Source organism: Hemiscyllium ocellatum, chromosome 24 (genome assembly GCF_020745735.1).
Source record: "Hemiscyllium ocellatum isolate sHemOce1 chromosome 24, sHemOce1.pat.X.cur, whole genome shotgun sequence".
Lineage (NCBI taxonomy): Eukaryota > Metazoa > Chordata > Chondrichthyes > Orectolobiformes > Hemiscylliidae > Hemiscyllium > Hemiscyllium ocellatum.
In genome coordinates, this window is record NC_083424.1 from 20,877,500 (window position 1) to 20,903,049 (window position 25,550).

The 25,550-nt window shown below is 39.1% G+C and overlaps 1 protein-coding gene across 5 annotated transcripts in view; it reads left to right on the plus strand.

The window, feature by feature from the left end:
* Positions 1–25,550, plus strand: part of ttc28 (tetratricopeptide repeat domain 28) — a 751,433-nt gene that overhangs the window by 446,790 nt on the left and 279,093 nt on the right. For all 5 annotated transcript variants that reach the window (XM_060843565.1, XM_060843568.1, XM_060843566.1 and 2 more), the window contains one exon: positions 18,506–18,636. In XM_060843565.1, coding sequence (XP_060699548.1) covers positions 18,506–18,636 — 131 coding nt within the window. The remainder of the gene's footprint in view (positions 1–18,505; positions 18,637–25,550) is intronic.

Consider the following 25,550-nt stretch of genomic DNA (forward strand, 5'->3'; position numbering starts at 1 on the left):
GAGATTTAGAAATGTTAGTTTGCAGTTAATGGGTTTCCAGAGGTGCTAAGATCAGATAATGGTCCACAGTTTATGACTAAAGAGTTTAGCAAGTTTCAGAGTAAAAGTGGGAATCAAACATACTCATGGCATCACTATATCACCTAGCGTCAAATGGTGTAACAGAAAGAAGGGAACCAATTCTGAAGAAATCATTGCAGATCTATTTGCTCGGTGACAAGTTAGGGAGTTAACTTCCATTTTTCCCTTCAATACAGACAAGACAATCTTCTGTTCTCTTTCAGAATAACTCCACATTCTGTAACTGGTTGCTCAACTTAGATGTTCATAGTTAAACATGCTAACAGACAAGGTTGATTTCACTTACGTCTGATATCAAGAGCAAAATAAGAGAAAAACAAAACAAAGTGAAGATAAATAGAATCATAGAGATGTACAGCATGGAAACAGACCCATTGGTCCAACTCGTCCATGCCAACCAGATATCTCAACCTAATTTACTGCCATTTGCCAGCACTTGGCCAATATCCCAAAGAACCCTTCCTAATCATCTACCCATCCAGATGTCTTTTAAATGCTGCAATTGTACCTGCCTCCACCACTTCCCCTGACAGCTCATTCCATACATGTACCACCCTCGACATGAAAAAGTTGCCCCTTCGATCTCTTTTATATCTTTCCCCTCTCATCCTAAACCTATGACCTCTAGTTCTGGATTCCCCACCCCAGGGAAAATACCATTGTCTATTTACCCTATCGTGCCCTTCATGATTTTATAAACCACTAAAATATCACCCCTCAGCCTCTGATGCTCCAGGTAAAACAGCCCCAGCCTATTCAGCCTCTCCCTATAGCTCAAATCTGCCAACCCTGTAAATCCGATAGGAAGGAGACCAGAATTGCACACAATATTCTAAAAGTGACCTAACCAATGTTCTGTATAGTCGCAACATAATCGCCCAACTCCTTACTCAGTGGTTTGACCAATAAAGGAAAACATACCAAACGCCGCCTTCACTATCCTATCTACCTGTGACTCTACTTTCAAGGAACTATGAACCTGCACTCCAAGGTCTCTTTGTTCAGCAACACTTCCCAGGACCTTACCATTAAGTGTATAAGTCCTGCTCTGATTTGCCTTTCGAAAATGCAGCACGAACAGAATATTGTTTTGTGATGCATATGTCTACTGCTGGTCAGAAGTGATGAAAATCCACCGAGATGAGAAGTATGCAATCAAAGTTGTTGTAAAGACACTAGGTGCATTCCTCCTTGACATGCATATTGGAGAAATACTCTATTAACAATCATCTATAAAATTTGCATTAGAGAGAAGAAATGACAAAGGGAGAGCGTGATATTCCTTCTAGTCACCGAGGACTGAAAATTAACCATTATCACAAAACCAAACCAGTGAAGCAAAGGTCTTTGGTTAAGCCTGATCATTCGATGTCACAGTTCTAACCATTAAGCGTTGTTGTAATCAAAGTCAAAATTTAGAGTTGTCCTAGTCAGAGCTGTTGAGAGAGCAGAATCAAACCAATAGAAATGGAAAGAAGCCAGATAGAACAATCAAACTTACTTCGAAAGTAAGAATCAATAAGTTGGCCTTAAATGATTAATGACAAGGTAAAATAAATGTCTGTTTAAGTGGAAATACCCTGTTAGTATCAGTCATGTATATTATGATAGTGATTAACAATAAGCATCTGGTCCACACTGCTAAATTCTTAGGAATTGTTGATGTTCGCTTGATTATTTTGTATTTTAGAAAACTATGTACATCTATCATTTAGCCATTCAAAAGATTTTTTTTTAAAATAGAAAGCAAGTTGAGTGCTTTTCAAGATTTGAGAGCTTTGTTATATTCTACTCCCGGTTGGATAAGTGATGTTAGTTTACCAATGGTTTTGTGTTGTGGATTCACATGTTGATTTTACTCAGTGCAATACACAACAGTTACAGGTGGGATATTCCACATGAGCATTTTCAGAGGTGCTTTTGCTTTCCATGGCAGTGCAGAAGTGGAAGGTGCTGACCTCAGCATTTATATATTTGTGTTTTGAGATGTACTGGTCAGATTTGTGGTGTCTCAATTTTATAGAACAAGTTACACAAAGTGTTTTTTTTTTAATTCGGTGTTAAAGCCTTGGTGTCTTGTTGGCTTTGCAACAATGAAATTATTTGCCCTTTTCCCAGGTGGATAAGTAAACATTTGATGCCTTGAAAAATCATAGAATGACAAAATGTAACAATCTGAAGGAGATCATTGGGCCGACTCTGCACCAGCTCCCAAAAGATCTACCCAACTTATCCTGATTCGTAGCCCTCTAAGTTCATCACTTTGAGTTATACATCCAGCCCTCTTTGAAATCTCCTGTGCAATTCACTGTCCCAGGAAGTACATTCTAAATCCCAGCAGTGCTCTCAGTAAAGAAGTTATTCCTCATCTCACTCCTTGCTCTCTTGCTGATAATCGTGAAGTTGTGATCGTGTGTCATTGATATACCAACTAGTAGAAACAGGATATCCTTCTTTACCCTGTCAAAATTGTTTGAAGACCTCAAACCATCATCTCTCAATCTTTACTCCAAGGAGATTAAGCATAATTTCTCCAATCTTTTCTTGTACCTAAAATTCTGCAATTTTGGTATCATCCTCATAAATCTCCTTTACGCTCTCTCCAGTGCGTAAATAAGATGTCCATCCAGAATATACTTACTGCTCCTCGGATGCTGCCTGAACTGCTGTGTTTTTCCAGCACCATTCTAATCTAGTCTCTGGTTTCCAGCATCAGCAGTCATTGCTTTTACTCCAAATATAGTCTGACCAGTAATTTGCAGAGGTGTAGCATTGTTTCTTTGCTTTTGTGTGCTTTATGTCTCTATTAGTAAACCCAAGGATCCTAATCCCTCCTTAACTTTTAACTTGCCTGGCCACTTTCCCTCACCTGCCTGTACTCTCAAAGTGGTACCATTGAGTCTGTATTGCCTCTCAATTTTTTTTCCCACCAAAATGCACACATTCCTGTGCATTGAAATTCATCTGCCCATTTGGCAAGAATGACAATGTGCCTCTGAGGTTGCTGAACATAATCATAATAATTCACTATTTTCCCTAGCTGAGTATCACCTGCAAATTTAGAAATTTTTCTCTTAACACCCATCTCCAAAATCACCAATTCTCACAACTATATTTGTCCTGCAAATTTCCATAGTCTGGCTATAAATGCTGCCTTCTACTTCCTCTTTTCTGTTTAGAGATCCATAATAAATACCAAACAAGGTCACTGTTCTCTACCTGTTTCTTACCTCCAACTATCTAGATTGTAATTCAGGAACTTTGTCTCATTTAAGGGAAGTGATACTTTCTTTCTCCAAGACTGATACAGAACATTACTTTTTGCCCATCTTGTTTCTTCTAAAAGCCTTATAACCCAGGATGTGAAGTATCAAGTGCTGTTCTGTCTTGAGCCATGTTTCTGTCAGTGCTGCTAAGCTACTACTAGATCAATTTCTGCTTCCAGTTTCCAAATTTTGTTCACGATACTCTGTGCATTTGATTACTTACAATTTAAACCTGTGCTTATCTCTTTCTTGCCCATCGTTAGGTGACCATTTCTTTGTTCACCGTCAACACTCAAGCCTTCCCTCACTTCCTTTTCCCTGTTTCTGAACTTCTTTCTTCCACCCTCTCTGGTACTTCAAAAATTAGGCCCGTTAGTCAATCCACCCTCCTGCCTTACAAGATTTGTTTTAACAATAATAGTAATTATCCAGTAATTAGCTTCAGGATGTGTCTATTTAAATAGTTTCTTTATCCAGAGTAACCAGAGTGGCCCTAACTGAAACAGCTATGTTAACAGCAGAATGTTATAATTGTGTTGTTATCTAGGCCATGTAAAATTAGCTAGTTCTCTATATGAATCATCCTTACTATCTTGTTTAGAGATCTGTCTCACTTCTGATGATCAGTTATTCGACTTCTGAGGATAGTAAAAATACTTCATTGAAATTAAGTGCACTTCAGCAGTTTTAGAAAACTTGTCATGGTGATGTAAATGAGCACAAAAAGTTAAGCAAACACAGACTAACCACTGAGATCTTGATTCATTGAGGTCAATGTGGGTGACTCAAATTGATATAATTAAATTGAACTAACAAAAGTTCTTGTGATTATACTGTGAAACAGGAAATCGAAATTTCACTGAGAATACTGTTTTACTGTCTCAATTATATTTGGCATTTGTTCAGTACTCTTATTTCCTTCTTTCACTATTTTTACTAACAATTTGATGTCTTGAAAATGATCTGCTTCAAACTTTGGAAATAGTTGCTACTTATTTACAGATGGCCAACAGATTATACCACAAGGCATCAAAACATAATAGCATTCCCCTTTCATTCATACGGATCTTATCACTCCACAAAAAAATGAAGGCTTGATCAGTGCTTGGATAAGTAATGTAGAGTCATTTCAAATATTTATAACAGTGCAACACATTTACCTTGGGGGGAAAGAAAATTCCAAAATATTTCGCAGAGGAAGGTTATATCTGATGACCAATAGGTGTAACAGAGTCTTGAGTAGTAACTACTTGCCTAAGATCAATCCTTTCAATCTTTTTGTTATGTAAAAGAATTACCACTTAAACGAGCCAAATGTAGGTATCTGGTCCATAATTCTCCGAGCAATATTGACGAACTCACTGAGTTGACAGTTCAAAACAATAAGGCCTTGTAATGCAATTTTACTTGAAGAATGGTTTCAGCATGACCTCTTGTATAGAGGCAGACAGATGTTCTTCCTGTTTCACCCATCCTTCTTCATAGCGGTACCTGACGTCCTGAAAATTCTCCATAGAGATTGGGGGGAAAATGCATTGGCCATATCATGAGACTTTAGCTTGATCACTCCTCAGAATTATGGTCGAAAGTGATTGCACTCTAAGAGGATTTACCTCATCCAAGTACATATGGTCTACTCATTGCGTTCTGAAATTGATGAACAGAATTTAATTTTTGCAGTTATACTGGTTTGGAATGCAAAGACTCAAAGATGGTGAAAACAGATTCAATAATTGTTGAACAGTAACTGGATCATTGTTTGAAGTGGAAATGTTTGTGGTGCTATAGGGAAGGAGCAGGGGAGTGGAACTAATTGGATAACTCTTTCACAGAGCTGACACTGGCATGACGGGCCAATTAGCCTCCTTTCATTCTGTATCATTCTATATGACACGTTGCTCACAGCTGGTTCAGGAGCAGGAGTGCAGGCTGTAAGATTTGCTGGGGTCTTGTTTTTGTAAAATGCTGGAGCATTTTAGTCATCTCTGTAATAAAGGAAGGAATGTGTTACATGACTGAGTATAGATACGGTTGGTAGGATTGCACATTTCAACAAATTAAAGGGGCTAATTACCAGGTGTATAGATTTAAGGAGCAGAAGCTTCAGGGGGAAATTAAGGAGAAATGTTATCTCCCAGAAGGTTGTGGGTACCTGGGACTCATTGCCTCAAAGGGTGATAGAAGTGAGAACCATCACAACATTGGTAAGTATTTAAATAAATATTTGAAACACCATACTATAAAAGGCTGTGGGCCAAATGCTGGGAAATAGGATCAGATGTTTGATGACCAACATGAACATGATGGACTGAAGAGCCCCTTTCTGTGATGTATACTCTGTAGTTATATTGTCAGTGCTACAAACTTGCCTGCTCTTAGAAGATGTAGGCAGTCTGGTGTAGAATTTATAGTTCTTCTTTGTTGCTGTACAGACTTGTAAGAAACCTTTTATTTAAAAAAGCTTTCCCTTCCAAAATGCTCATTGTTATTTATATATTTTGTATTCAACATCCCAAACAAGATTTGGAATTTTTGTTGAACATATCACTGTTCTTTTTGTTGACAATATTTATTTTCTTCCAGTCGTATTCATTGTAAAAGACCAGATAGGTATTGTAAGGCAAAAAGTATAACTTGTATTCCGTTTTTGTTTCTCTCAATACACAAATTTTCCACAAGGTGACATGCATCTTGTTTTATCATGCACGCCAGATATTACAGTCATACAGCAGCAGAACAACAGCTTCAATTTCCAAAATGATTACGACTGATCCTAGGTGAGGGTGTCCAATTTGTTATGATCCTAGTGGAGGGGGGAGAAACTAGCTCTCCTCCATGGAACCTTCTACTGTCACAACAAGGTTAACCTAAAACAAGGGATCCTTTTCCCTTGGGAATAACCTCTTTAAATCCCATGTAGTTATAATTTTAAAGGAACTAATGTCAAGTGTTAAAGGTTTAAACAACAGGGGAAGCTAATGGTTTCAAGTTGCTGCTATATGAGTGGTTTAGCCATGAACAGATTGCTACTGTCAACCAAATATACTTTCTGCCTGGACCCAATTGAATATTGTGGCCTATGAATTGCCTGTTAGTGTCAGAGCTGTAGGTCATGCATCCCCAAAACTGCATAGCTCTTCGATTATTGACAACAAGTGAAGTACGGCCATACTCCTTGTGCTTGTGAAACTCTCAAATGCAGTACCCAACATTAGATGTGACTCTGCAAATGGACAACATTTGCTGAATAATACTGAGGATGTGAAGATATACATTAACTACCAATTTAAGTTATTAATTGCATTCTCAGTGTGGTGCACTTGCTTGTACTACTCGAAGATACAAATGTTGATACAGACAGTGCTTTTGCAGACAGAAAGAAAATGGACAGGCACTATATCTGTTTCAACAAAATCCAGAGGAACCTTGATTATTCAGCATTTGATTAACTGAATTTCAGATTATCCAAACAAGATTGCAAGGTCCCGATGTGTGGCTAATTATGTTAACTGGCATCGATTATCCAGCATTCGATTAACCGAATGAAATACTCCCACCCGTGTCCTTCGGATAATCGCGGTTCCTCTGTAAATTTCAGCCATTCATTTCGCAGTGTGAAAACCTGACCAGAGTCAAGTCAATCTGCCTGGTTTAAAATTTAAACAAAACTCAATAGTTGACTGTCAATCAGCATTAATCAATGCATTCTCTATGGCAGTGCCTCCACCAATCAGTGTCCACTCCCCACCAGTCAGCACTCCAATGCAGTAAAAATGTTGTTTTTCTCCTTCATGAATTACTATTCTTGTGATTGACCTGATGAAAGTGAGATGAAAAGCTTTGACAGAATGTTTTATTTTTCAGTAATAATTAAGATTTAATCTCATCATAAACTAGGTGTCCCAAAAAATACCTCAAAGTAAGGAACTTCCAGGTTAGGTGGTGCTTATCTTGGGTTGTTGAAAGAACATGGGGGAGGACTTAACAACAATTAAACAGTGAAAATAAACACTCATTGGTATCTGCTGATTCAATAGTCTTAGCTTATTTGTGTTGACATTAATGGAATTGCATAGCTGTTGCTTGTTTGTACAACTACCTAGTAAATATAGCCAATGACAATTCGAAATGAGGTGTTTGTACAACTACCTAGTAAATATAGCCAATGACAATTCGAAATGAGGAAGTTCTCCATGAGTTTTGGAAAGTCATGTACCGTATTGCACCTAGAATTCCAAAAAGCATTGTCTGCTGGTAACACCTCTGAGGGAAGCTGTAGTGTCCACCATGCCATACTTCAAATGAGAAATTAAACTGAGGCTCAACCTGGCATCTCAGTTGTAAGGTAAGGATCCCATGCATCTATTTCAAAGTGAGCAACACAGTTTATCCTGAATAAACAGCAGAGCAAAATATTATCACATTACTTTTCTTGTGGAAGCATGCTGTGTGCAAGTTAACTGCTGTTTCCTATATCATCAGAGTGACTACGCTAAAGATAATCCATTGGCTGCAAAGTCGTTTGAATACCATGTTGCCATGTAAAGAGCTATAGAAATACAAGATGAGTTCATGGAAAAGATATGAAACTGACTGAAGACGTGAAACTAATGAGTACCATTAAAAAAGGCAATATTGAGCTGGTGCTGTGAGTTGCCTCAGGCCTCGATGTTGGCGAGGGACCATTTATAATCCATATAAAAGCCCTGAAGAGACAACCTCAACGCACAGCGGACAAAATTGCTAAACTAGGCAAGGCAATTGAATTTATGCATGCAACCCAAAATTATGAATGATTTGGGCAAATTAATTATATGGGAAGAACAGTGGCAAATTAAAGATGATGCAGGCAACTGTAATATGTCTCACATAGGAAGAGAAGGTAACTCCAAATGCCACAAAATGTGTTGAAGTAGTGAATAATTAAAATGGAAGAGTAATCATAGACTTAATTCTAAACATGTCTGTCCAATGCAGATCAGTAACTGACTAAGTCAATAAGGTGTTAATGAAATATTAATAAAATAATACATTTAGTCAGCATTGCATCCTTTAGACCCTAGATGATGAATAGATCCAAAATTGAAATTGGGTGATGGGAACTAACATTAAATTAATCCAATTTACATTAATTAAGTACCTACCATACATAATTATCAGACTATATAGTTATTAAATAACTTCAAATCAAGCTAATACAAATGCCTATTAATACCAGACTCCACAGTGATTCTGTTACTTTTATGCATAAATTACTGTTAATTAATAAAAGTGATTTCAGTGGCAGCATGTACAACGTGTCAAAACGATGGATTGTGAGAGTTTGTGAACAGTGATACTGTTCTGCATTTGTACATTAGCAGGCAAAATTTCTCCATTAAGTATCAAATCAAAAGAAAAATCAAACCATGGAATAAAGATGAATGGTAGCCCAGAAGTATTGGGCAAGATTTAAAAGCCAGCAAAACATGACCAAAATAATAATAGAGAAAGAATATAAACTTTTAGGATAATGTAGCATCTCATGTAAAACAGAGAGCAAGAGCATATTTAAATGCATAAAAAGGACGAGAAGCCGAAGTTCTCTCAGAGAATGAGGCAAGGGAAATAATAATGAGGAAACAAGGAATGCAGAGGAGTTGAATACTTTGTGTCAGTCTTCATGGTAGAAGATATGGACAGCATTTCAAATACACTAAATAATTAAGGGAAAATGGAAAGGAAGAAATAAAAACAGTAACTATCATTAGAGGGAAAAAATGGGGCTAAAAGCCAAGAAGTCCCATGAACTCAATGGGTTGCATCCTTCAATATTAAAGGAAGCAGCTATAGACAATGTGGATGCATTGGTGGCAATCTTCTAACGATCCTTAGACTCTGTAAAAGTCATGGAAGATTGATAAACTGCCAATGTGATATTCTCATTCCAAAAGAGAGAGAGATAAAAAATAAGGTAACTATAAGCCAGTAGCTTATCATCCGCTGGGAAAATGTTTACATCCATAATGAAATATGTAATAGAGTAATTCGAAATACAGCTGTAACAAAACAGAGTCAGTGTAGCTTTGTGAAGGGAAAATCATGCCTATAACACCTGAGTTTACAAAAAATTAGAAAAAGAAATTGTGCCAGAGACCTGTGGGACAGCAAATCTCGTTCTAGTATTGAAAGAGAGGGAGGGAACAAGTCCAAGTAACTGTGTATCAGTTAGCTTAAGAAACCTCTCCTCAAAGAGGTTTATAACTCTAAATATAACAAAGAGCAGTCAGCATTTGACCACCCTTAATTCATTCTTTAAGAGCTAATAATGAGAGTAAACAAAGATAACATAGCAGATATAATGTATTTAGCTTTCCATAAGGTCTTCTAAAAATATTACACAAATGATTCATATCTAATGGAGACAAAGGGTGGGTAAATAACAGACAGCAATCTTGATATCAAACAGAAACCAGATAGTGGGGATTAAGAATGGCTATTCAGACTTGTAAAGATGGGAAATCATAGTGTTGAACAGCATGGAAACAGACCCTTAAGTGTAACTTATCCATGCTGACCAGATGCCCTAAATGAATCTAGTCCTATTTGTCAGCATTTGGTCCATATCCCTCTCAAGCCTTTCATGTACCCATCCAGATGCCTTTTAAATTTGTAATTGTACCAGCCTCCACCACTTCCTCTGGCAGCTTGTTCCATACATTTACCACCCTCTGCATGAAAATGTTGCCCCTCACTTCCCTTTAAAATCTTACCTCTCTCACTTAAAACCTATGCCCTCTAGTTTTGCACTCCCCTACCCTAGGACAAAGGAATTAGCTATTCATTCAATCCATCCCCCTCATGATTTTATGAACTTCTATAAAGTCACTGTTCAGCTTCTGAGGGAAAGTAGCCCAGCCTGTCCAGCCTCTGTCTATGTCTAAAATGCTCTATCCCTGGCAACATTCTTGTAAATCCTTTCTACACCCTTCTAAGTTTAACAACATCTTTGCTACAGCAGGGAAATCAGAATTGAGTGGAATATTCCAAAAGTGCCTGACCAGTGTCCTGGAAAGCCACAACTCCTATATTCAGTGCATTGACCAATAAAGGCAAGTGTACCAAATGCTGCCTTCACTACCCTGTCTATCAGAGACTCCACCTTCAAGGAACTATGAATCTGTCTCCCAAGGACACTTTGTTTGGCAACACTTCCCAGGACCTAACCAAAGAGTGTATAAGTCCTGCCCTGATTTGCCTTCCCAAAATTCAACACCTCATATTTATCATGGTGGCTCAGTGGTTAGCACTGCTGCCTCACAGCGCCAGGGACCCAGGTTCAATTCCAGCTTCGGGCAACTGTCTGTGTGGAGTTTGCACATTCTCCCTGTGTCTGCGTGGGTTTCCTCCAGGTGTTTCAGTTTCCTTTCACAATCCAAAGATGTGCAGGTTAGGTGAATTGGCCATGCTAAAATGCCCATAATGTTAAATGCATTCGTCAGAGGGAAATAGGTCTGAGTGGGTTACTCTTCGGAGGGTCGGTGTGGATTGGTTGGGCCGAAGGGCTTGTTTCCACACTGTAGGGAATCTAATCAAAATTTACTATATTTACTATTCCTCGGCCTATCGGCCCATCTGATTAAGGTGCTGTTATACTCTGAGTTAACCTTCCTCACTGTCCATTATACCATCGATTTTGGTGTCATCTGCAAACTTACTACCCATCCCAGTGATGGATACTGATCCCATCAATGTACACACTTTATCTTTGTGCTTTGAACTGTGGAATGGAAGGTGAAATTTCATTAAAAGTGCAAGTTAATTAATGTTGGGGAAGAATGCAAGAAGATTTTTAACAGCACTTGCAAAATGATGGTGCAACTGATAAATGAGTTTCAAAATAAACAAGGGTGATAGATGCATTTTGTTAGGAAGAATAAAGAGATCACATACTGCTTAGATAATAAGATTCGAAGTGGGTGCAACACAAATTCCCAGCTCGGCGAACTGAACCATCACAACAACGAGCACCCGAGCTACAAATCTTCTCACAAACTTTGAAGTGTAAACGAATTTAGAGTTACCAGCATAATCATTAAAAGCAGTCATGGTGGTTAGTAAGGACATAAAAATAAACAAGCTCTGAGGTTCATTTCTAAATGGACAAAATTGAGAAACAGAGAAGTTATGTCAAATGCAGTTCAGACTTTGGCTTGTTTGGAGTATTGTATACAATTCTGGTATCAATACTATGAAAACAAAATCAAAGCATTAGAGAAGAGGAAAAGGGATTCTTGGAGATGATATCAGATCTTAGAGAATGCACTTATCAAGAAGTGGTGAACAATTGTTTTTTTTCTCCAGAGAAGGTAAGGCTGTGAGTTGTCCTGATAGAACTCCTTAATAAATGGCTTGACAGCATATCTTTAAAAAACAGTTTTTGCTTGTCAGAGTATCTAAAACTAGAATTTCTAAATATACCTAGTGACTACATAAAGGAGAAAGGAATAGATAGTAGGAGCGAGTTTTGAGAAGATTTGTAGCTCAGGTTGAGGTTCTGGATGTAGGTTTGCTGACTGAGCAACCTTTCCTCTCGGCGAGCAAATCTACATCCATAGATAGTAGGATATGTGTATTAGTATCTAGGCCAGTATTTGTTGCCCATCTCTAATTCCTTTTGAGCAGGTGATGGTGAGCTGCCTCGTGAATAGCTTCGGTCTTTGTGCTGTAGTAACAACCACAGTGTAGGGGCTTGATAAGTTCACAGAGAGAGACTCATGGGGTGTATAATTCCTGACTTAGACCAGTTGTGCTAAATGGTCAACTTCTGAGCTATTGTGTGATCTGATCCACATAGTTAACACAGTTAAATATAGATCAGCAGTACCTCATACAGTAGCTTTGTCAAATCACATGGTGATCACTTTATTATTGAGAAACAAGGGAGACAATCATCCACTGGGCGCACTACAGAGAAAAATCTTCCATTTAATTCCGGGTGTTGACATCGTAAGAAAAGATTGGAGAAACCTGGCCTTTTCAGCCTGGACAGGAGCCATCTGACCTTCCAAAGTTCTACCAGATACTTGACAAAATGGAAAAGATAATGTACACTAAATTTCAAAACAGGATAAATGAATACAAGTTCAAACTAGTACAACAATTAAATAATTCCTCATTTCACAAATATCGACATTTGGAAAAGTTTTTTTTTGATAGAACAGTTGAGGCATCAAACCCATAATCAATTGGGAAACATTTGGGTGCTGCATTTGAGAAAGACTAGAAGTGTATCTGAATGGTTGAATGATCTTCTTTTATTATCATGTTGTGAAATCTTTTGCAGTAATTTGTAATGGTAAATAACCAATTTTTTTTCCTCTATTTGTCCATTACAAAATGGTTTCTCTTTGAGAGCATAGAAGGAAATTTGCAGCGAAAATAGTATTTGAGGGATGTGGTCAATTCTGTGATACTAGTTTGTTTTTGATTAACAGCTGAGAAAATATTTGGTTTGTTACTTATCCATGCTTTTTGATTTGTTCACATTTAATCAGTTAGATGTTTGGTAAATGAATGGACTAGTACTTATTTCAAGATAACTTTTATTTTCTATCCTGTAGATATGGGGGATTTTGAAGTGTGACAGTGAAGGGTGTCACTTTTGAGGTGCGATGCTTTTGAAATGAATGATGGATGATTCAACACTAATTAAATGGATCTGCAGGAATCCAGGGTTAATTACATATCATAAATAGTGTCGACCCTTGAGACTTAACAGGCTGTTCAAATCTGTTGTGAACTAACTAACTGCACTGCATCTGGTAAATCCAGGAACATCTACTGAATTTCTAATAATCAGAGATTAGAAAGTCTTATAAATTTTATTAAATTAAATGTGGGTGATGTGGGATAATCTTGATGACATGAAGACGGCATACTTATTAAATATGCACTTTGCATTCATTTACATAGCAGAGAAAGGGAGTAAAACACCAATGGCACAAGAGAACCTAAAAGTAAATTGAGGGAAGGAGCTGAGTAGATTTAATATGATTTTTTTAAAATGCTAATAGGTAACTGACTGCATGCAAGATAGGTCTTCATGATATTTCTGATACTTTTATACTTCAGCATGGAAACTAATAGTAAAGAAAATTACAATTGTGATGATCATAATTTTCCAAAGCTCTGGAAGTTCAAGACTTATGCCTCTAGATTGGAAATTTACAAATCTTACTCGATTTGTAAGGGAAAACCAGGGAACCACAGACCAGTCAGTTTAATATCAATTGTGGGAAAGTTACCAGAATCTATTACTAGGTGTAATAATAACTGACATTGATTTGTAAATGTTAGCTTATGCATGATAAATCTCGCTAATTTTTTTTTGAAGTGGTCACTGAAATGGTGCATCGAGGAATGTCAGTGGGAGTTGTCTTTATGGTCTTTCAGAGGATGCTCAATAAGATGCAAATGGTTATTAGCAAAAATAAAGGCTTTTGGGATTGGTGCAAGATTGTATTGCAATTAAGAGGTTTATAAGTCATTATGTTTTGGGACTGCGTCTTTCTGGTAAATTGAAAGGTCATGTGACTTGTTCTGAAAGCTAGCTAATGGCAAATCTGAATAATTTAATTGTTAAAGATTATAGGGTGTTCAAATTGTTTTACTAGGAAGAAGGTGCATAGCATTTATTTATGAATACAATAGTGACTGTCAATGTGCCAGCAATGGACAGACTGAGGACCTACGAAGTTTCAATAATCATTTAAAATATTGTGCTGTAAACAGTCGGGCATTAATCTGTACACTTACTGCGATGGTAAAAGAGAGTTGGAATCTTGAGGATAATTAGTATTTCTACATGGTGACGATCCCGATGATTCACGTTTCCTTAGAGATGGGCTTTGAAAAAACAGAATTGATTCTAATATAACCTGAGAGAGAGAGCAGGTAGTTGCTGAAAGTCTCTATGGTTCTCTATGCAGGAATGCATTAGAAGCTAACGTTCAGATTGAAAGAACTGAATTCTCAAAGAGTTAATATGAAGCTGCAAAATTCACTTGGTTGTGATAAAGGAAAAATCTTAAGGAGTAAAACTTCACTCTAAAGGGCAGTTTTGAGATCAAGTGTTTTAAGTGAAGAAACGAAAAGAATAGAAGAAAATGCAAAGGAGCTCAGAATCACTTCCGATTGGTTCTGGGACAATCAAATGTCTGCTTAAAGGATAGTACAAAATATATCTGAGAAGGTGATTTTTGTTTGTAGTGATAGAAGAAAGGAGAATGTTCTGTTTTAAAGTATAAAGTTATGTTGACCAAGGACCATGCAAAGACAATATTTTGTGAATATTGCTTTTAGTCTTTTACATAGAACATAGAATGTTATAGCTCAGTGATCAGCACAGGCCCTCAACGTTGCGCTGACCTGTGAAATTTATCTGATACCCGTCTAACCTACACCGTTCCATTATTATCCATATGTATGTCCAATGCCCATTTAAATGCCCTTAACATCAGTGAGTCTACTACTGCTGCAGGCAGGTCGTTCTACGCCCTTACTACTCTCCAAGTAAAGAAACTACCCTGACATCTGTCCTAAATCTATTACCCCTCAATTTAAAGCTATGCCCGCTCATGTTAGCCTTCACCATACGAAGAAAAATGCTTTCACTGTCCATCTTGTCTAGCCTTCTGATTATCTTATACGCCTTGATTAAGTCACCTCTCAACCTTCTTCTCTCCCATGAAAGCAGCCTCAGTTCCCTTAGCCTTACTTTCCATACCAGGCACCATTGTAGTAAATCTGCTCTGAACCCTTTCTAAAGCTTCTCCATCCTTCCTATAATGCGGTGACCAGAACTGTACGCAATACTCCAGGTGCAGCCTTACCTGTGTCTTGTACAGCTGAAGCATGACGTCATGGTTCCAAAACTCAATCCCCCTACCAATAAACGCCAACACACCATATGTCTTCTTAACATCTCTATCAACCTGGGTGGCAACTTTCACGGATTTATGCACCCGGATACCGATATCTCTGTTCATCTACACTGCCAATAATTTTATCATTAGCCCAGTACACTGCATTCCTGTTTCTTGGTCCGAAGTGAACTACCTCACACTTTTCCACATTAAACTCCATTTGCCACTTCTCAACCCAGCTCTGTATCTTATCTATATCCCTCTGTAACCCACAAAATCCTTCAGCACTATCCACAACTATGCCTACCTCATCCACAAATTTACTAACCCATCCTTCTACACCCACATCCAGATCATTATAAAAAAGACAAACAGATCCTTGCAGCACACCACTGGTAACTGAGCTCCAGGATGAACATTTCGCATCAGCCACCACCCTCTGTCTTATTTCAGCTGGCCAATGTCTGATCCAAACCCTCTAAATCACCCTCAATCCCAAAACTCTGTATTTTGTGCAATAGCCTACTGTGTGGAGCCATATCAAACATCTTACTGAAGTCCATATACACTACATCAACTGCTTTACCTTCGTCCACCTGTTTGCCGCCTTCTCAAAGAATTTAATGAGGTTAGATTAGATTAGATTAGATTACTTACAGTGTGGAAACAGGCCCTTCGACCCAACAAGTCCACACCGACCCACCGAAGCACAACCCACCCATACTCCTATATTTACCCCTTACCTAACACTACGGGCAATTTAGCATGGCCAATTCACCTGACCCGCACATCTTTGGACTGTGGTAGGAAACCGGAGCACCCAGAGGAAACCCACACAGACACGGGGAGAACGTGCAAACTCCACACAGTCAGTCGCCTGAGTCGGGAATTGAACCCGGGTCTCAGGTGCTGTGAGACAGCAGTGCTAACCACTGTGCCACCGTGAACTACCCCTAATCAAATTATTCCTTTCCAGATGGTTATCCATCTGGTTTCCAGATCCTATCTCATATAACCTTTTTCAATATCTTACCCACAACCAAAGTAAGGCTCATTGGCCTATAATTACCAGGGTTATCCTGGCTCCCCTTCTTAAATAAAGGAACATTTTTTACAATCCTCCAGTCTTTTGTTTCAGTAAAAGACTTAAAATGTGAAATCTTGATATTTTATTCTTTAAGCTATTAACTGGAAGTTTACATTCCTTTCCTAAAACCGATCAGTCTTGGATTCCACAACAACTGTTAATTGATTGGGAGGTTTTGGGAAAAGAGATTGTACTCTCATTGGCAAGACAACTGGTATTCCACAATGAAACAAAAACATAAGAACTAGGACCAGACATTGGCAATTCAGCCCCACATTTAGTATGATCATAGCTGATCTCATGTCGGCCATCTCCACTTTTGTGCCTTCTGTCCCTAACCTTTCAACCCAATATGAATTAAAAATCCATCTATTCCCTCATTGTCTTGGCTTCCACAACATTGTGTGGTAGTGAATTCCATAGATTCATGACCCTTTGATACAAATAATTCCTTTATGTCTCTGTTTTAAATTTGCTATGCCTTGTCCTAAAACTGTGACAACAAGAGGAAACATTCTCTCTACATGTATTTTTCAATTCCCTTCAGCACCTTATAAACCTTAATTAGATTTCCTGTCATTCTTCTCAGTATCTTAGTTTTTGACCTTTTTATCAGTATCTTGGTTGATGGAATGCAGTTTGATATCCGTGTTTGTAAATGCCACTAACATACAAGGCACAATAAGTTGTATAGATGGGAGTAGAAAGGAACATAGAGGCAGAGGCAGATTAATTAAGTGAACAAAATTATGGCAAATGCAGATCATTGTTAGATTCAAAGAAAGGATAATATAAATATTTAATTGCAAGAATTATAAACTCTAGCAAAGGATTTGGGTATCCAAGACAAATATACACGATGAAAATGTGTTGCTGCAAAAGCGCAGCAGGTCAGGCAGCATCCAAGGAGCTGAAGAAGGGCTCATGCCCGAAACGTCGATTCTCCTGCTCCTTGGATGCTATCTGACCTGCTGCGCTTTTCCAGCAACACATTTTCAGCTCTGACCTCCAGCATCTGCAGTCCTCACTTTCTCCTAGAAGACAATCATACAAATAAGCCTATGATATAACAGCAGAAGTAAAACATTTGTTTTCTTGAATTTGTTCCACTGTTCAATAAGGTCATGGCCAATCTATTTGTGTTAATTTTCTACATTCCAACTTACCTATGATTTCTTGTCTAACAAGGAGCTATCCAGTTCTGCCTTAAAGATATTCAATGGCCCTTGTTTCTGAGGCAGCATGTTCCAAGGTGTCACACCCTTCAAAAATATTTCATTTCTGTCCTAAATGGGCAATTCCTAATTTTAAAACAGTGTCCCCTAGTTCTCCCCCACAAACATCCTTCTGTGTCTAACTTGGCTGGACCATTCACGATCTTATGCGTTTCTACCACGTTACCCTCTCATTCTTCTCAACCCTGGAGGAAACCAGCCCAAAGGTATTTCAAGGAAGTGTGCCAGCTTTTAACTTGGGAGATTGAATAAAAGGAAAAGAGGAGATGTTTTACTTTAACAGAGCATTAGTCAGATTTCACAAATATATTTCATTTACTTCTGGTAGCACACCTTAGGGAAATATATTGTGTTTGTGACAGGAGTGCAGCACAGATTCAACAGAATGGTACTGATTCCTATGAGTTCACTAATAAGAGCATATTGCGTAAACTTGGTTCTTATTCCTTTCTGATAAGAAAGTTCAGGCATTATTTGAATTGATACTTTCACGGCGATAATAGGATTTATATATAAAGACCCAGAATTTCAGCTTAACCCCCAATTATGCAGTTGCACATGCTACAATATAGGTATTGGTAATAATTAGGCAAAAACCAGAGTTAGCTCAACTCAACTGTGTTCTCCATGGTCAAATAGATTACTACCTTAACTCTTCCATTAAAGTAGCCACTTTGATGAATAATGTAAGTGCTGAGCACTTAGTTGAAAAGGCACCACATCTTCAAGTATACAGGTCAAACACTGGGGGAAAAGCATTTTCAAAGGATTAATTGTCGACGTTATTTTCTTACATGGAGTTTAGTTTACTCTAGAAGCTGGAGAAATGAAAGTTGATCAAATTAAATCATTGATCAAGTGTTCTTCAGATAATCTACTACACTGGAGCAAAAGTGTTAAGTTTTTCTGTTCTTATTCCCCTTTTCTCAGGTGACCATACGGGCGAGTGTCGAGCCCATGGCAATCTGGGATCGGCATTCTTCTCCAGCGGCAACTACCGAGAGGCCCTAAACAACCACCGTCTCCAGCTAGTGCTGGCCATGAAGCTAAAAGATCGTGAGGTGGGTACTTCACTTAATACCATCATGCAAACAGGCACAGCATCAGATAAGTGCATATCATCAGAGCATTGAGGCAATAGGCAATGTAATGTTCTCTCAATCAGGAAGGTTCCTTTTTGACTATAGGCCTTGGATTTTTGTTGCCTATTAGAGGTGCGGTTAGAAATGACAGAAGCTGAGCTTCGTTTTTTTAATGCAGGACGACACATTCCCATTGCCTTGCAGTGAAGACAATTTTTATATGCCATTTTGGCAGTCTGGGAGGCCTTGGGTGCAAAACTCATATACTTGTCTTCTGAGGTTGGTTCCCTCTTGTGAGGACTGCAGGAAAATTCTATGTCTGCCTGTGCACTATTTTTACTTGTAGGTTTATATAGGGTTTGGAAGTCCTAAAAATGCACTTCCTTGGAAAGTTTTCAACTCCTTTGGGAGGTTTGCTGGGAGGCAGAAACATTCTGATAGGTAAACGGAAAATATTTTGACACCTTCAGATATCACTACTGTATGTTCTATTGCATGCTATTATATTTTTAATAGTGATTTATTATGGAGGTGTCCTGCAGAATTAAGTTGACATTAAGTAGTATTGTGTAACTGTCAAAGGCATTTGACTGTCCTTTTTGTCAAATTTTCATAATGCATTAAAATTTAAAAACCGAAGTCTTGCCAAACTGCTACCGTTATGTTTAGACTATGATACAACCTGGGTTGACAACATTAGATGTTTAAAGACTCTGCTTTTGAAAGTTGAAAAAATATCTCTGGACCTCCTCTTACCTCTATTTATTAACAGTTATGTGGAAATGGGACATTGTACTGTTGGTTTTGGGCCACATAACTAAAAGTTTTAATTGTGACAGCTGTAGCCATTTTTAATGTTTGGCTGGGTTTAAAGAGCTACACATGGCATCTACTCAACAGGTGCTATATTGATCCAAAAACAATTGAAAATTTAGGAATCTGATGTAACCTAATGCGTTTGCAAATCTAACAGGTATTTAAAGCAATGATATTATTTCATTTGTCCAATATCTAAAGTATTTTGCTTTTCTTAGAATTTAGCTTTGTACCAAAATAGCTTCTTTTTCCTTTCCAGTAGCAATGTGTTTGAATTCATGGTTTTATTAGATTATTAGGGATTTTTTCCAACAATTTTAAAATAATTCTGATGTTTATTGCATGGCTTCCAATGAGTATAGAAAATGCATATTGCAGATTGCAAGCAGAGTGTAGAGAATCAGAAGGGGACACAGGATGGCATGCAGTGGTAGATTGGAATGAAGTAGCATGTTAGATGGCAGGAGGTGTGAGGTTGAAGGTCAAGTTTAGGAGGCTTTTAAGCACTGTTGGAGCACTATATTGGAGAACCAAGATGGACTGTCTAATTGTTTTGCCTATGCACCCAGTGTCTTCATGCACACACTGGGAACCAGCAAAGTAGTCTGTGAGCATGCTGTGTGAAAAGAGAAAAAACTGGGGCAATATAACCCATGGGTTGGTGAGCATTTTAGAAGATACAAAAGTGCGCTGTTCTGATTCTACCAAGTCCACACGGCAACTTGGACCACTGGCAGTTCCCCTCCAGCCGTGCCATCAGAAAATTACTTATAAAGGTTTGTTTTAGAACATAAAAAGGTACAGCATAGAACAGGCCCTTTGGCCTATGATGTTGTGCTGAGAATTAATCCTAATGGAAAATAGAATAACCTAACCTACACACCCCTCAATTCACTGTTGTCCATGTGCATATCCAGCAGTCACTTAAATGTCCCTAATGGCTCTGCTTCTACCATCACCATTGGCAACGCATTCCATGCATTCACAACTCTCTGCTAAAGAACCTACCTCTGACGTCCCCTCGATAACTTTTTCCTCATATCTTAAAACTATGACTCCTCGTGCCAGTCAGTCCTGCCCTGAGGAAAAGTCTCTGGCTATTGACTCTACCCATGCCTCTCATTACCTTGGATACCTCGATTAGGTCACCTCTCTTCCTCCTCCTCTCCAGAGGGAAAAGTCTGAGCTTATTCAGCCTCTCTTCATAAGGCAAGCCCTCCAGTCCAGGCAGCATCCTGGTAAACCTTCTTTGCACCCTCTCCAAAGCTTCTGTATATTTCCTATAGAAGGGCAACCAGAACTGGGCACAACATTCCAAGTGTGGTCTCACCAGGGACTTGAAGAGCAGTAGCAAAACCTCACTACTCTTAAACTGAATCTCCCATTAATGAAAGCCAAAACACCATATGCTTTCTTAACAACCCTATCCACTTGGGTGGCAACTTTGAGGGATCTACGTACTTGAACACCAAGATCCCTCAGTTCCTCCACACTGCCAAGAATCTTGTCTTTAATCCTATATTCAGCATTCGAGTTTGATCTTCCAAAATGCATCACTTCGCATTTATCCAGGTTGAACTCCATCTACCATTTCTCAGCCCAGCTCTGCATCCTGTCTGTGTCACGCTGCAGCCTGCAATAGCCCTCGATACTATCAACGGCACCTCCAACCTTTGTGTCATCTGCAAATTTACTAACCCATCCCTCAACCTCCTCATCCAAGTCATTTATAAAAACTACAAAGAGCAGAGGCCCAAGAACAGAACCCTGCAGGACACCACTCACCACTGACCTCCAGGCAGAATACTTTCCATCTACAACCACTCTCTGCCTTCTGTCAGCCAACCAATTTTGAATCCAGATAGCCAAATCTCCCTGTATCCCATACTTCCTGACTTTATCAATGAGCCTACCATGAGGAACCTTATCAAATAGTTTTCTAGTTGCAAAGTGCACCATCCATTATTAGGATCTGATCAGTTCATGATAAAATATTACATCTCTGTGATAGCGTATGATATTTCCAAAGCTTGAACAATCTTCAACGTTGAGTATTCTTCTAATAATAGAGGCCACAAATCTGAAGTTGTTTGCTAGCATATGTTGTTTGGGCACTATGTGAGGGCCATTCATGGACAGAATGGTGTACAACGTGTAAGTGCACACTTCTGCCTTGAACTGAAGAGCATTTTGCTCACATCAAGATTTCTACACAACTAGTTGCTCCCAAACACATGGAATATAGCATGGGTAAGGAAGTGTACAGAACAGGACAATTTGTAAGAAGACCTGGGGCAAGGGGTAATGGTTGTCAGCTGGAGGATGTTTATTCCCAGGTTACTTAGGGAGCCTAAACCTAGCAAGGAACAGTGGGTGCAATGTCTGCACTTCAGAAATGAAATCTTGTGACGTTTAAAACTGAGTGTCAGAACAGCGTACAGGTGGCATTGTAGGTGGCATTTTCCAGGCTAGTGTTGGATATATTTATAGCATCTCACAGTTTGATATCCACCCACCTATAATGGAGGTCACTGAGGCCTCTGTTCAAAGAGGCTAATTGCATTTCATTTTCTCTTACCATACATCAGCAAAAGGAATGATTTTTCTAGGAGATTTTCTGTAGTGGCATTAACTCTCCCCATGTTGATTTATGGGTGCCCTATGCCATTCACTGAGTTGAATGAGATTCCATTCCTTTACTGCCTAGGTGGTATTTGACTATTGGCAGCCAATCATAGAGGTCAGGTCAGGCCAGGCATGCTTGAAACTGTCCTGAAACTTTAATTCCATCGAATCTGCTGTAGCTGTTTGAGACAGCAAAGCACAACATGGCTAGTAGGCAACAAGGATTCCTGTTGATTACCTTGCTCATGACCCACTCGCACATAGATATCAGTGAAAGCCATTATACCAGACCAAATATGATAGAGCTGAAAATGTTTTGCTGGAAAAACGCAGCAGGTCAGGCAGCATCCAAGGAGCAGGAGAGTCGACATTTCGGGCATGAGCCCTTCTTCAGAAATGCGGAAAGTGTGTCCAGCAGGCTAAGATAAAAGGTAGGGAGGAGGGACTTGGGGGAGGGGCGTTGGAAATGCGATAGGTGGAAGGAGGTCAAGGTGAGGGTGATGGGCCAGAGTAGGGGTTGGGAGGGGAAGAGGTCAGGAAGAAGATTGCAGGTTAGGAAGGCGGTGTTGAGTTTGAGGGATTAGACTGAGACAAGGTGGGGGGAGGGGAAATGAGGAAACTGGAGAAATCTGAGTTCATCCCTTGTGGTTGGATGGTTCCCAGGCGGAAGATGAGGCGCTCTTCCTCTAGCTGTGGTGTTGCTATGGTCTGGCGATGGAGGAATCCAAGGACTTGCATGTCCTTGGTGGAGTGGGAGGGGGAGTTAAAGTGTTGAGCCACAGGGTGGTTGGGTTGGTTGGTCCGGGTGTCCCAGAGGTGAAACGTTCTGCAACTAGGCAGCCTGTCTCCCCAATATAAAAGAGGCCACATCAGGTGCAGCGGATGCAGTAAATTATGTGTGTGGAGGGGCAGGTGAATTTGTGGCGGATATTGAAGGATCCCTTGGGGCCTTGGAGGGAAGTAAGGGGGGAGGTTTGGGCGCAAGTTTTGCATTTCTTGTGGTTGCAAGGGAAGGTGCCGGGAGTGGAGGTTGGGTTGGTGGGGAGTGTGGACCTGACGAAGGAGTCACGGAGGGAGTGGTCTTTTCGGAACGCTGAAAAGGGAGGGGAGGGAAATATACCTCGGTGGAGGGGTCCATTTGGAGGTGGCGGAAATGACGACGGATGATACGATGTGTCTGGAGGTTGGTGGGGTGGTAGGTGAGGACCAGTGGGGTTCTGTCCTGGTGGCGATTGGAGGGGTGGGGCTCAAGGGCAGAGGAGTGGGAAGTGAAGGAGATGTGGTGGAAGGCATCATCGATCATGTCTGGAGGGAAATTGCCGTCTTTGAAGAAGGAGGCCGTCTGGGTTGTACGGTATTGGAACTGGTCCTCCTGGGAGACTAAGGAATGAGGAATATGGAATGGCGTTTTTACAGGGGGCAGGGTGGGAGGAGGTGTAGTCTAGGTAGCTGTGGGAGTCGGTCGGTGCTAGACCAAACCATTGGGATACAGAAGAAAAATGCTTCCACTACCTGGAGCACTCTGAAGGATCTCTGTTTTTAAATCACCTGAGCAATAAAATATGTGTCCATAGTTGTTCCCACAGAACAAATTTTGGCTCAATATATCAATATATAAAAGAAAGCAGGCTACGTAGTTATGCACCCTTTACGTCCTCAGAATCTCCAATCTTTTAACTCAGAGGCTAAAGTACTATTCCTGATATCAGCTGATACGTTGGTGTACTCCACTTAGACATCCCAGATTTCAAAAGGAACTAGAAATTCCTCTGATAGGAAAAGTAATGTATGGTTCACAGTTTGAAGTTGTAATGAGAAGAAACTATCAACACACAATGGTTGTTCTGTGAAACTGCTGGTATCTGAATAAGCAGAGTTATACATGTAAATCCAGGTGTTGCTGTTCATTATTCCCCATTCCTCAATTTGTGCAGTTGAAATCCTTCCAAATTTCTTTGAAATCAATTTAATTGATGCAGTACTTTCACTTGCTACACTACTAGATTCACTGTAAAGCTATTGAAAAGGTGGCACCCTCTTGAATTATTTGCACCTAGGATTTTAATGTAATGTAAACTGAAAATTCTCCTGAAGAACCTCTCCAGCCCTGAAGAGTTGATCTTGAATTACAGAACAATAAACCATGTGGAATACAACAGCTGAAGAAGACACCTTCTCAAAGCCAATTAGTAATGGACAACAAATATGCTTACGTCCCATGACTGAATAAATTCAGTAATTATGAATAACACGTGATTTGTTTCATTCTCTCTTGCCACACATCAGCAAGTGGAATGAGCACGTGCATTTTCTAGAATAGCATACTTTTCTGTAATTTGCTGCTCAACAAACAATGAATAATTTGTAGGAAAAGGCATGTTTTGATATTTTTTCTTCCACCATCTGAATTTGTTAAAAAGTAATATGATAGCTTATGATAGAAACAAGAAACAAAAGCCATCAGAAAGATATTGCTAAATAAATAACACATTTAGAGTTATAATAAGCACAAACTTGGCCAATTTAATATTTCTGGTGTATTAACTTGTTTATGTTACCTTTGGATTAATGCTACAGTAATAAGGGAGAAACCATTGAAACTAGGTTTCTACAGAAAAGAAAGAGTTCTCTTTAGAATATCCTAATTGACACAATTAGCTGTAACAAGGACAACATTTTTGATCAGGTAACTCAGAATGTTAAATTTGAACGCATTGGTGCACCACAAATCTGTGAGATTTTTGAAGAATCACATCGCTAGGACAGTAACAGTTTATCTGTTTTTAATTTTCATTATGAAAGTTCAATGAGGTAACATGTTTCATACAATTGGTAATCAATGGGCCAGCCTGACTAGATGTGGAGGTGTAAGGTTCATTCTGTGTAGCTGCTTTCCATGATTACAAATTGGATTTCACCTTGCAGTGATGTATAAGGTTGTAGTACATTAGATTCTGGTAAATTCATAATTGCTTCACGGAATTTTCTTCTTGTCACTTTATTTTCTGGCTGTCACTCCATTTTATGAAGTCCAGAAGGCCAATTGTATATTCCGAGTCATCTTTCACTGCTGGATTCACAAACTGTTAAAACAAAACCTGGCCATTAATTTATTTTTCCCCCTTACTCTTGACAGGCCAACTTGCTTAGATCTCAGTAAATGAGAATCCTTCAAGTGCACACTATCATGGTCATTAATTACCATGCTACATTTCTATAATAATAAGACAATGAAATACAAACACACTGCTATGATGTTGCACACTATCTAGTAGATTCATACATCTAAAATTCATGTGACATTAGCATTCTTGTTACAAATATTATTTACATATGGGATATTTATGTTTGAGTGGCACCATGGTAGCTAATGGAATTTAACTCATTTAATTTTTTTAAAACTGGGACTGAAGGGAAATCTCAGCAAGAGTGACCTTGAAACTATCATTGAT